Source organism: Somniosus microcephalus, chromosome 15, assembly GCF_052327205.1.
Source record: "Somniosus microcephalus isolate GS21.2 chromosome 15, FLI_Smic_1.0, whole genome shotgun sequence".
Classification (NCBI taxonomy): domain Eukaryota; kingdom Metazoa; phylum Chordata; class Chondrichthyes; order Squaliformes; family Somniosidae; genus Somniosus; species Somniosus microcephalus.
This window is the reverse complement of record NC_141001.1, coordinates 103,832,076-103,844,738: the sequence shown is the minus strand read 5'-3', so window position 1 is coordinate 103,844,738 and position 12,663 is coordinate 103,832,076. Positions and strand designations below refer to the sequence as shown.

Sequence of the window (12,663 nt, the reverse complement as noted above, 5' to 3'; positions counted from 1 at the left end):
TTAACAGATGTACTGAGTAAGAATGATACACAGGTAAGTCACAGGACAAATACTCAATTTATTCCACTCACATGCAAGGCCTTCATACTTCACAAGTAATGTCAGAGATGAAGTACTAGCTCTCTTTTATTGGCGGAAATAACTGTAGCCCATTGTGTGCGCTATTTATACCATAGCTCAGGTCTCTAGATGCACTCTAGATGCATCACTGAAATCCTGTATATGGGTCTGTGACCATGAAATGAATTTCAATGATTCGGTGCTAATAGTCTTTATGAGATGCAATACGTGACAGCAACACTCTGGCATGCACACAGCAGTGGATAACTGCATCAGTGGATCACCGCACAAGCTATTTTGTTTATCGTCCTCAGAACACCAGCATAACCAACTTAAAAATAGATTTGTAAAACCATCTTTCAAAAGCATCGGGTCGTCACGCAAACATAAACAAGCTGGGATTCCCCTTGGACACACTTTTTATCCATAGGCAGAAACTAGTGCCAGTGCATTGTAGTTCAATCCCTTTGGTTATCTGATCAGCTCTTTGGCTAGCTAACATATCAAATGGGACGCCAACATGCGTTCGCTATGCATCAGAGTTTTCAGCTTTTGTCTTTCTCCAAAATATTTACAGACAGACGAATGTTACCAAGTATTACGAATGCCACTGGATGCCAAAGAATTGACTTTCTGAACACGGCGCTGTAAGAATAGCTGACGTGTCCCCACGGGGAGTAAGCATTCCATTGTACTAGTTACATATGGCAAATAAAACTGAATTGAATTGAATTGAATTTTGGAAAAGTTTTCTAAAGCGATATTGAGGCTCTTGTTGACCGAGTGTAAGTTTGTCCATTACACAGTGTGGTAAATGGCTTGGAAATAAAGTGAACCTGCAGTCTTTGTTAAAATTGCAGGTGCACCTATAATCTGCAAGCACACCTGGATATTTTTCAGATAAAGTTATTGTTTTAAATGGCCACATTAGGTGAATGGTATATAGAGTAAAGTAACCAGTCATTTGGCTGTAACACGCTTTGGACGTCCTGAGGTCGTAAAAGGCGCTATATAAATTCTTTCTTTCTAATTTTGTGGCGGGATCTGCTTTTATACTGGGAATGTCGATGTTGGCTTTACTAACAAAACCTAACCTATTGGATCTATGATTAATGATAAATTCAAACTCTCAAACAAAAATATATTCCAGTGAGAAAGAAAGATTTTAAGAGAAGGGAGCACCATCCGTGGCAAACTAAGGAAGTAAAGGATGGTATCAAATTGAAAACGAAGGCATACAATGTTGCCAAGATTGGTGGGAGACCAGAGGATTGGGAAATTATTTTTAAACCAGCAAAGGATGACTAAAAAAATAATAAAGAGAGAGAAGATGAATTATGAGTGTAAGTTGGCAAGAAACATTAAAACAGATAGTAAGAGCTTCTACAGGTATATAAAAAGGAAGAGGGTAGCTAAAGTAAACGTTGGTCCCTTAGAGGATGAGACTGGGGAATTAATAATGGGGAATGGGGAAATGGCAGAGACTCTGAACAAATATTTTGCATCTGTCTTCACTGTAGAAGACACTAACAACATCCCAATAATGGATAATCAAGGGGCCACAGGGAGGGGGGAACTAAAGACAATCACTATCACTAAGGAAATAGTACTTGGTAAAATAATGGGACTAAAAGACGACAAGTCCCATGGACCAGATGGCCTGCATCCCAGGGTCTTAAAAGAAGTGGCTGCAGAGATAGTGGATGCATTGGATGCAATATACCAAAATTCCCTGGACACTGGAAAGGTCCCAGCGGATTGGAAAACCACTAATGTAACACCCCTATTTAAGAAAGGAGAGAGACAGAAAGCAGGAAACTATAGACCAGTTAGCCTAACATCTGTCATTGGGAAAATGCTGGAGTCCTTCATTAAGGAAGCAGTAGCAGGGCATTTAGATACTGCAGTCATAGAGTCAGCATGGTTTTAGGAAAGGGAAATCATGTTTAACAAATTTGCTGGAGTTCTTTGAGGATGAAACAAACAGGGTGGACAATGGTGAGCCAGTGGATGTGGTGTATTTGGATTTCCAGAAGGCATTCGATAAGGTGCCACATAAAAGGTTACTGCATAAGATAAGAGCTCACAGGGTTGGGGGTAATATAATAGCATGGATAGAGAACTGGCTAATTAACAGAAAGCAGAGAGTCAGGATAAATGGGTCATTTTCCGGTTGGCAAATAGTAACTAGTGGGGTGCCACAAGGATCGGTACTGGGGCCCCAACTATTTACAATCTACATTAATGACTTGGATGAAGGGATCGAGTGTAATGTAGCCAAGTTTGCATATGATACAAAGATGGGTGGGAAAGCAAGTTGTGCAGAGGACTCAAAGAATCTGCAAAGGGATATAGACAGGTTAGGTGAGTGGGCAAACATTTGGCAGATGGAGTATAATGAGGGAAAGTGCGAGGTTATCCACTTTGGCAGGAAAAATAAAAAAGCAAACTATTATTTAAATGAAGAGAGATTACAAAATGCTACAGTTCAGAGGGGCCTGGGGGTCCTTGTGCGGGAAACACAAAAAGTTAGCATGCAGGTACAGCAAGTAATCAAAAAGGCAAATGGAATGTTGGCCTTTATTTCAAAGGGGTTGGAGTATAAAAGCAGGGAAGTCCTGCTACAACTGTACAAGGTATTGGTGAGGCCACACCTTGAGTACTGTGTACAGTTTTGGTCTCCTTATTTAAGGAAGGATATACTTGCATTGGAGGCAGTTCAGAGACGATTCACGCGGTTGATTCCAGAGATGAGGGGGTTGACTTATGAGGAAAGGTTGAGCGGGCTGGGCCTATACTCATTGGAATTTAGAAGAATGAGAGGTGATCTTATCGAAACATAGAAGATACTGAGGGGGCTCAACAGGGTAGATGCAGAGAGGATGTTTCCCCTCGTGGGGAAATCTAGAACTCGGGGGCACAGTCTCAGAATAAAGGGTCGCCCTTTTAGAACTGAGATGAGGAGGAACTTCTTCTCTCAGAGGGTCGTAAATCTGTGGAATTCTCTGCCCCAGAGAGCTGTGGAGGCTGGGTCATTAAATACATTTAAAGTGGAGATCGACACATTTTTGCAAGATAAGGGAGTGAAGGGTTATGGGGAGCGGGCTGGGAAGTGGCTTTGAGCCCAAGATCAGCCCTGATCTTATTGAATGGCAGAGCAGGCTCGAGGGGCCAAGTGGCCTATTCCTGCTCCTATTTCTTATGTTCTTATGTTCAAACGTTCTTGCATTGCATTGTTTAATAGCCAATCTATAATGGATTAAAAGTCTTGCCTACAGCACCCAATTCCCACAAGCATCACACTTACGTCCGATCCCACTTCGTCACACTTCAGTTATCGTGTTCAGTGATTGGTTCAAAGTAAAACAACAGCAAATCAGAACTGAAGAGGTAAGGAATGCAACAGGTAAACTGAGGGTAGGCTAACAAAAAATTACTGGCTCCAAAAAGGCATTTTATTTAATGTGGCATGAAACAGTTTTGATAGATTAAATAAGGAGAAACTGTTTCCAGTGGCAGAAGGGTCAGTAATCAGAGGACACCGAGTTAAGGTGATTGACGAACCAGAGGCGACATGAGGAAACATTTTTTTACGCAGTGAGTTGTTGTGATCTGGAATGCGCTGCCTGAAAGGGCGGTGGAAGCAGATTCAATAGTAACTTTCAAAAGGGAATTGGATAAATACTTGAAGGGAAAAAAAATTACAGGACTATGGGGAAAGAGCGGGGGAGCAGGACTAATTGGACGGCTCTTTCAAAGAGCCGGCACAGGCACGATGGGCCCAATGGCCTCCTCCTGTGCTGTATCATAGAGTCATAGAGTTATACAGCACAGAAAGAGGCCCTTCGGCCCATCGTGCCCACGCCAGCCATCAAGCCCTGTCTATTCTAATCCCATTTTCCAGCACTTGGTCAGTAGCCTTGTATGCTATGGCGTTTCAAGTGCTCATCTAAATGCTTCTTGAATGTTGTGAGGGTTCCTGCCTCTACCACCCTTTCAGGCAGTGAGTTCCAGATTCCAACCACCCTCTGGGTGAAAAAGTTTTTCCTCAAATCCCCTCTAAACCTCCTGCCCCTTACCTTGAAACTATGCCCCCTGCTTATTGACCCCTCTACTAAGGGGAAACGTTCCTTTCTATCTATCCTATCTATGCCCTTCATAATTTTATACACCTCAATCAGGTCCCCCCTCAGCCTTCTCTGCTCTAAGGAAAACAACCCCAGCCTGTCCAGTCTCTTTTCATAGCTGAAGCGCTCCAGCCCAGGTAACATCCTGGTGAATCTCCTCTGCACCCTCTCCAATGCAATCACATCCTTCCTATAGTGTGGCGACTAGAACGGCACACAGTATTCTAGCTGTGGCCTAACTAGCGTTTTGTACAGCTCCATCATAACCTCACTGCTCGGCTAATGAAGGCAAGTATCCCTTATGCCTTTTTAACCACCTTAGCTACCTGTCCTGCTGCCTTCAGGGATCTATGTACATGCACACCAAGGTCTCCCTCATCCTCATCCTCATATCATTCTATGATTATATGAAACTATTACTATTGGTATAAAACAGGATATATTTCCACACAATGAGCAATGCCACAAGGGAGGTGCTACTGCACATACATGCACATATAATCGCTAAGGTTTAATTAGATGCAGTTTAGTTAACTTTTGCAATTGGATGCCAATGTCCCAACATCGACAATAATGGGAGTATCTGCTATTTACTGCATGATGTAATGACATTCGCCAAATTCATAGGAATCAGGGGTCAGGACGACGCGTCTTCATTACTTTTGAATCAGGCGTCCACGAGGCTCTGACAAATGCAATATATTTACTTGAGGGGAGTCGATAAAAATTTGGTGTTTCGTGCCAAAAGAAAAAGCCACTTGGAGTCCGGTTTCGATCATCGAAAGTACAAAATACGACAGTGTGTGGAGGAGTCACCACAGCAATCACAAGAGTTCAGTTTCTAGTTGTGGAAACTGAACTGTGCACCGGGTATGAGACGTTAAACCGGAGCTACTTACGCCGGCTCGGACAACACGTTTTAACATGAAGGGTGGCGGAATGAGGTATCTGGGAGTCTCGATATTTATGGTCGTGAAATCTGAAACTCTCTGGGTCTGACTGCTCCATTAGCCCAGCAGATGTCCAATAATTCTCACGTGTTCTTGTCAGTTACTTAACAGCGGGCGATGCGCAGTAGCCCTAAATCGGTTTGTATCCAATTGTACTCAAGGATGTTTCTCAGTTCATCGTCTGATGGTTGAATAGCACAAATTGCCTATATATGAACGTCTCTTGCTTTCGAGATTAAATCCCCCAGGATGACTGTCCCAAGCCAACAGCCAAGCTAATATCATATCTTCCAACTGAGCAAGGTCAATTTCAGGTCAGTTTCGAGTGACCAGTGATGTGTGTGAGCTGAAATGTCAGCCCTGACTCAGTATGGGTAGCACCCTCGCCTCTGGGTCAGAAGGTTGTGGGTTCAAGTCCCACTCCAGAGACTTGAGCACATGAAGCTAGGCTGACACTGCAGTGCGGTGCTGAGGGAGTGCTGCACTGTCGGAGGTGCCGTCTTTCGGATGAGAGGTTAAACCGAGGCCTCCTCTACCCTCTTAGGTTGGACATAAAAGATCCCATGGCACTATTCCCAAGAGGAGTTGAGTTATCCCCTCTGGCCAATATTTATCCCTCAACCCAACATCACTAAAACAGGCGATCTGGTCATTGTCACATTGCTGTTTGTGGGAGCTTGGCTGCGGTCTTCCCTGCATTACAGCAGTGACTACACTTCAAAAAAGTACTTCATTTGCTGTAAAGGGCTGTGGGACGTCCGGTGGTCGTGAAAGGCGCTATAGAAAGGCAAGTCTTTCTTTTATCTTGCTTTGGAGGTAACACCCAGAATGGCGCAAACAGCCAAGCCAGTCTCATCTCTTCCAACTGAACACGGTCCATTTCAAGTCAGTTTCATGTACCAGCCTAGCGACCAGTGATTTATGCACAGGACTGATAAAGGGAACAGGAGAGCGTGTGGCTGAGGTAGGCAGCGATACGGCAGAATGAGAACTAATGCTGCAGTTTCTGCTCATCCTAACTCTTGACCATAAGGATATGCCTTTAAAACAACCCGAAGGCAATGCTCGCCGGATTCTTTCAAAATATGGGCCGCTACATTTAAACAAAACCTGTATCGGGGTAAAGCAATAAAACTGAGAGGGGAAAAAATCAGACATAGGCGTTTTATTATGTTACAGATTGGCCTTTCTGGGAAAAGTAACACCTCAAAACCTGTCAACTTTCCTCACAAAGTAAAACTAAATAAACAATACTGTAGGCTCTGATGGCCAGACCAGACACAAAAAAAATGTACAGAATTTAAGCATAAACTAACAGGCTAGAATTAGCCAGTTAAGTCACCCTGTACGGAGCACAGCTTTCGTTTGCAATGTCATAAAACTCACATTAAGGATCCCATTTGCTGAGCTCGGGATCAATGCGACCAGCCAATGTACTTCTGACTTGAGAAACGGGCAGCTGCTGTGTGTCAGGTCTGCTGTTCGCTCCGGGAGCCCCGAGCGTCTTCTCCGCCGGCTGCACTTTTCTGAAGTGTCCAAGATTACTTTTAGAACCAGGCTCGCTTCCAAGACGCGTCTGGCCTGGCAGTTTAAACAAGCAAGACTTCGCGATAAAAATCCCTCCCAATCTTCGTGGGAATGAGAGCGACACAAAGCAAAAAGGCCGAGGAAGAGCAGGCCAGGTTCCCCCCCCCCCCCCCCCGTCCCGCTCCATGATCTTCACCGCCGTGTTATCTGTTGGCGCTGACATTAGTCTTTAATGTTTTAACGTGCAATCTACAATAATAAACCGTTTAGGATATTGGGCATTTTCTAGCTACTATTTAATGAGAGACGGGACACTCCACAAAAAATCATTGGTCTGCCTTTGATTCTACTCTTTCAAAGAGCCGGCACAGGTACGATGGGCCAAATGGCCACCCCCTTTCGGCGCTTTATCATTCTATATTCTGAGAGCAACAGACACCACTCCTGGAGTGTTAGTAATATAACACTGTCCCGTTACAGTTCTGGCTTTAAATCTGTTGCGAATGAAGGATTAGAAGCATCAATGCAGCAAACGCAGTATTATGTTGTATTACATTAAATCATATTTAATATGTGTAAAATGTTTAACTGACAGAGAAGAACATCTCAGCTAGGAGGAGAGTCCCGCTGACTCGCCGACTGTCAAACCAGCAATTCCTGCCACCTGTTAAACGTAACGGAACCCACACAGGTCAATTCGACACAGGGCTTCATTGGCAGACAGCGCCACTGCCCTGGCACACTTCGCCCACTAGATAGTTTTAACTGGAGGCAGACGATGTGATAGCCCGCACGGTAATCTCACAATAAACACTCGGGCAAACGAAACAAAAAAAAAACCCCGAAAAAAACAAGCATCGAAGTTTTTTGGCCAGGTTTTCACCCTCTTTCTCCCAATTTCGCCCCACCTGCGAGCCCAGCGGGTCGGAGCGAAGGGTGGTGGTGGTGGTGAGTGGGAAAGTTGCGAATTGTACTTACGTCTTGCTGCCCTGGTTCGGTGCCCGCAAATTCTCTGCAGATCATAGCCATTCCGGTCCATGGCGATCTCTCGCACCTCCTCGTCAGCCTTGCGGTCTTTGAATGTGTACTGATGACAGGAAACAGTGAGTTCCCTTTTTAGGGTTTGTTGCTGAGCATTACACACACACAAAGCAACCTTTTATGCCTTCCCATCGTGTTCCCCCTCGCCACTCCTATTACTCAATTGCCCCGTCCCGGGAGAGAGAGAGAGGGAGGGGCACTAACACTCAACCACAGACTTCCTCACAGGGGGGCAAAGCAGGGACCTGAGAGAGAGAGACAGAGAGGGAGCTCCAATCCGACACAATGTTCTACTTTATTTATATATACATATATATATATATATAAACATGAAATACCCGCCGTCATGGTCAGAAATGCCACCCTGATCCAGAGGTTCCACCATTGGGGGGCACTGTTGGTCCCTCTGCCCCATTCACACATTCACCTGCCCTCGGCTGCACTCCCCTCCGAAATACAGACAATTGGAAAGACTTTGGTGAAACGATTCGCGGTCCAGCCGTTCGCTTGTGCTTCTCTGTCACAGACACCCTGTTTAATCTCGCCTTGTAAACAAAAAAAATGAACATTTTTGCAAGTGGCCCAACTTATATAAACATTAAGGATAAGTTTTGCCAACTTAATTATCTTTAAACTATACTTGACGATGCTGGATGTGTCCCAGCTTTAGGCAGTACCGCTTCCCCCCCTCCCCCCCTATACACTATAAGCAACATTTATTCCCTCCCCCCAGACCCGACCTATTACCTAGAAAAGTCAATGCTACTTAGGTGGTTTCGGCTCCCTTTTCCAATTAGGTCCAGCGAAAATGTATCCAGGCTTCCAAACGGAATTTCAGGCGTGAAATGTCCTGTTATTTTAATTCGTAAGGGCTTCAATTCTGAGCTGAACCGACCCACACACAGAGCACGCAAGTTTCGCCGCTCCAACCATTAATAAAACGCCAGCCAACCGACCTTTAACATACAAGAACCTCGCCATCTAAATAACATAAACGTGCGACAAATGGGAGGTCCTCTCCGGTTAATGAAAGTGGATCCGGGACGCACACTCGCCGAGGCTGTGACTCTTGGGCGGAGCGACACGAGCAGGTTGAGTTGGAGAGACAATCGGGAGCAGTTCGGGTCCCGGCGCGGTTGAGCTTCATCAGGACCGTTCTTGATCTTCTGTGTCTCCTCCGCAGAAACAGCCACGGTGCAGCAACTTGCATTTACATAGCGCCTTCAAGCTAGTAAAAAAAAAAGGTCCCAAGGCGCTTCACAGGAGCTATTATCAAACAACGTTTGACACCGACCCACAAAAGGAGATATTAGGACAGGTGACCAAAAGCTTGGCCAAAGAGGTAGGGTTTAAGGAGCATCATGGAATCATAGAATCTTACAGCACAGAAGGAGGCCATTCGGCCTGTTGTGCCCCTGCCAGCTCTTTGAAGGAGCTGTCCAATTTAGCCCCACACCCCAGCTCTTTCCCTATAACCCTGAAAATTAGTCCTCTTCTCATACATGTCCAATTGCCTTTTAAAAGCTCCTATGAAATCTGCTTCCACCACCCTTTCAGATAGTGCGTTCCAGATCTTAACAAGCCTCGGTGTGAAAAAAAATGGTCTAATTTCTCCTCTAGTAGTTTTACCAATTATTTTAAATCTATGACCTTTGGTTAGCAACCCACTTGCCAAAGGAAATAGTTTCTCCTGACTTGCTCTATCAAAACAACTCATAATGTTGAATACCTCTATTAACATCTCCCCTGAAGCTTCTCTGCTCTAAAGAGAATAATCCCAGCTTCACCAATCTCTCCACATAACTGAAGTCCCTTATCCCTGGTATGAGCCTGGTAAAACCTCCTCTGTAACCTCTCCAAGATCTTGACATCCTTCTTAAAGTGTGGTGCCCAGAGTTGTACACAATATTCCAGCTGAAGCCTAGGACGGAATTTTGCCCACCTGGACGGGTCCAGTTGCGGGCGGTGTCCGTGGGGGTTGTGACCCCACTGCTGGCTCCATCCCCCTGTTGAAAATGAACTTACCTTAATGGGGCCTATTAAGCCCCACCCAGCGCGTCACGCTGCCCAATTAGATGGAGCGGGCCTGGTGATGTCATTCATGATGCGTTTTCAGCCGGTATCCTTAAAGGGATCCTGGTCACATTACATTTAAAGTCTAATCTAACAAAGTGGGTGTTAAATCTTTACTCTACAATAATATAATAAAATTTATGTATGAGTCACAAATAAATATTTAAATAATATTATCCTTAAGTGATATGACGCCATCTACAAATATGATCAAGAACATAATTTAAAAAGTACATTAATTGGGACGTTATTGGTGCTTTAGTCACAAATCGATAGACTTTTGTATCAGTAACTGGTACAAATAAAAGATGTGTGTGTATAGGTAATATATAAAATTAAGCACATTTTAAATGTAATTGTAAAGGGGTGGGTTTATTATCTTATGCAAGTTCAGTGGAAGAGCTGCAGAAACCCTGACAAATAGTGTAAGTGGTGCTTACAGTGTGTTTCTGGGATTTCTGCAGCTCTTCCATTGAAGTTAATGATGGACAAGTGAGGGAACCTCTGCAGAAATTCACCCTCAAAGTCTCAGACTGAAAAATTACATTAGTTATATTCAGGGACTGAATGCACATTGAACCAGTGGAATGAATGATGAGCATGAAATTGTTATGGTTGATGACTTGATTTAATCTGTAACTGGACAATCACAGTATACTGTGAGAAAAACCCGACCAGGAACAGCACAAACATTTATTTAAATGGTATATGTCATTTTTTATAGTACAGATCAATTCACTGCAATTACTGTTGAGTTGGAAGGGAACAGCCGAGAACGGCCAGTGAAAAATGCATTTCCCTCACCATCCAGGGTAGGAGGGGAGCCTTCAGCACTCACATCCCTTCAGGAATTTCTGAATTAACATTTACCAGTAGCTTTTCAAGTAGAACAGAATCTCCATCAATCTGTTAGCTGATGTAATCAACATGTTTTTATTTTGGTTTGTTTTCCATACTGTCAAGTAATCAGCTGGAGCAATGGCCACGGAACTCCCGACCTGCTGTCAAAAATAACAATTTTCCCACCCGATCCGCCACCAATCTCACCCGCTATCACCCTGCAAAATTCAGCCCCTAATCAGTGATTTGTAAAGGTTCAGCATCACTTCCTTGTTTTTGTATTCAATGCCCCTAAGTACAAAGCCAAGCATCCTATACGCTTTCTTAACCGCCTTATCAATTTGCCCTGTCACCTTCAAAGATTTGTGAATATGTACCCGCAGACCCCTCTGCTCTGGCACCCCCTTTAAAATAGTAACATTTAGATTTTTATTTCAGATTTCCAGCATCCACAGTATTTTGGTTTTGTGCCATTTAGATTATATACTGTCTCTTCACGTTGTTCCTTCCAAAGTGCATCACTTCACACTCATCCACATTCAATTGCATCTGCCACGTGTCTGCCCATTTCACCAGTCTATCTTATTCCTCCTGAAGTCTGATAATAGACTCCTCACTATTAACTATGTTGCAAAGTTTTTTTATCTTCCACAAACTTCAAAATTGCAACCCCTGTACCCAACTCCAGGTCATTTATATATAACAAGAAAAGCAATGGTCCTAATATCGATTTCTGGTTGACCCCAATGTATACTTCTCTCCAGTCAGAAAAACACCGGTTCACCATTACTCTCTGCCTCCAATCCCTCAGCCAATTATGTATCCAAGTTACCACCGACCCTTTAATATCATGTGCTTCTATTTTCCGAATAAGTCTGTTATGTGGTACTTTTGAAAATCCATATATACAACATCAACCCTCTCTGATACCTCATCAGAGAACACAGTCAGGTTAGTCAGACATGATTTGCCTTGAAGAAATCTGTGCTGGCTGTCCCTTATTAACCCATGCTTCTCCACGTGAGAATTAATTTTGTTCTTGACAATGGTCTTTATCAGTTATCCCATCACTAGCATCAGCCTGATTGGCCTGTAGTTACCAGGTTTATCCCGCTCTTCTTTTTTGAACAGGAGTGTAACATTTGTAAACCTCCAGTCCTCTGGCACCACTCCCTTATCCAAGGAGGATTGAAAGATTGTGCTCGGAGCTTCTGCTGTCTCCACCCTGGCTTCCCTCAGCAACCTAGGATGCATCTCATCTGGACCAGGTGACTTGTCAACGTTGAATGATGCCAACCTATTTAGCACCTCCTTTCTATCTATTTTTATACTATCCAATATCTCTACTCCCCCATCTTCTACTGCGACATTAACTTCATCCTCTTTTTTTGTACCGACAGATGCAAAGTGCTCATTCAGCACCTCAGTCATGTCCTCTGCCTCCACAAGAAGATTTCTTTTTTGTCCCTAGTTGGCCCCACTATTCCTTTAGCTATCCTTTTACTTTTTATATGTTTATAAAAGATTTTTTGGTTCCCTTTTATGTTACCCACTAATCTTTTCTCATATTCTTTCTTTGCCCTTCTTATATCCTTTTTCAATTACCCCCTGCAATCTTGTATTCTGCCTCATTTTCTCGCTATTCTGTACATATTTGTCATAAACCTCCTTCTTCTGTTTTATTTTAACCTCTATTTTTCTTTGTCATCCAGGGAGCTCTAGCTTTGGATGCCCTGTCCTTCCTCCTTATGGGAATATGCTTGGTTTGTACCTGAACTATCTCTACCCCGAAGACCTGCCATTGCTCATTTTACTGTTTTCTTGGCTAGTCTTTGTTTCCAGTCCATCTGTGCCAGATCCCTTCTCAAATCGCTGAATTTGGCTCTCTTCCAGTTGGGTATTTTTACCTTTGATTTTTCTTTGTCGCTTTCTGTATCTACTTTAAACCTAATTATATTATGATCACTATTACCCAGATGTTCTCCCAATGACACACACCCCACTTGCTCTACTTCATTCCCTGGAATTAGATTCAGCACTGTTTT

General features: G+C 43.7%; 1 protein-coding gene across 3 annotated transcripts in view; it reads right to left on the bottom strand.

The window, feature by feature from the left end:
• Positions 1-7,807, bottom strand: part of ano1a (anoctamin 1, calcium activated chloride channel a) — a 292,742-nt gene extending 284,935 nt beyond the window's left edge. Inside the window, exon 1 of one of the 3 annotated variants that reach the window (XM_086008194.1) lies at positions 7,643-7,807. In XM_086008194.1, coding sequence (XP_085864320.1) covers positions 7,643-7,703 — 61 coding nt within the window. In that variant the 5' untranslated portion in view covers positions 7,704-7,807. The remainder of the gene's footprint in view (positions 1-7,642) is intronic. The other 2 variants (XM_086008196.1, XM_086008197.1) reach the window with 2 other exon arrangements.
• Between the last annotated feature and the right edge of the window lie 4,856 nt (positions 7,808-12,663).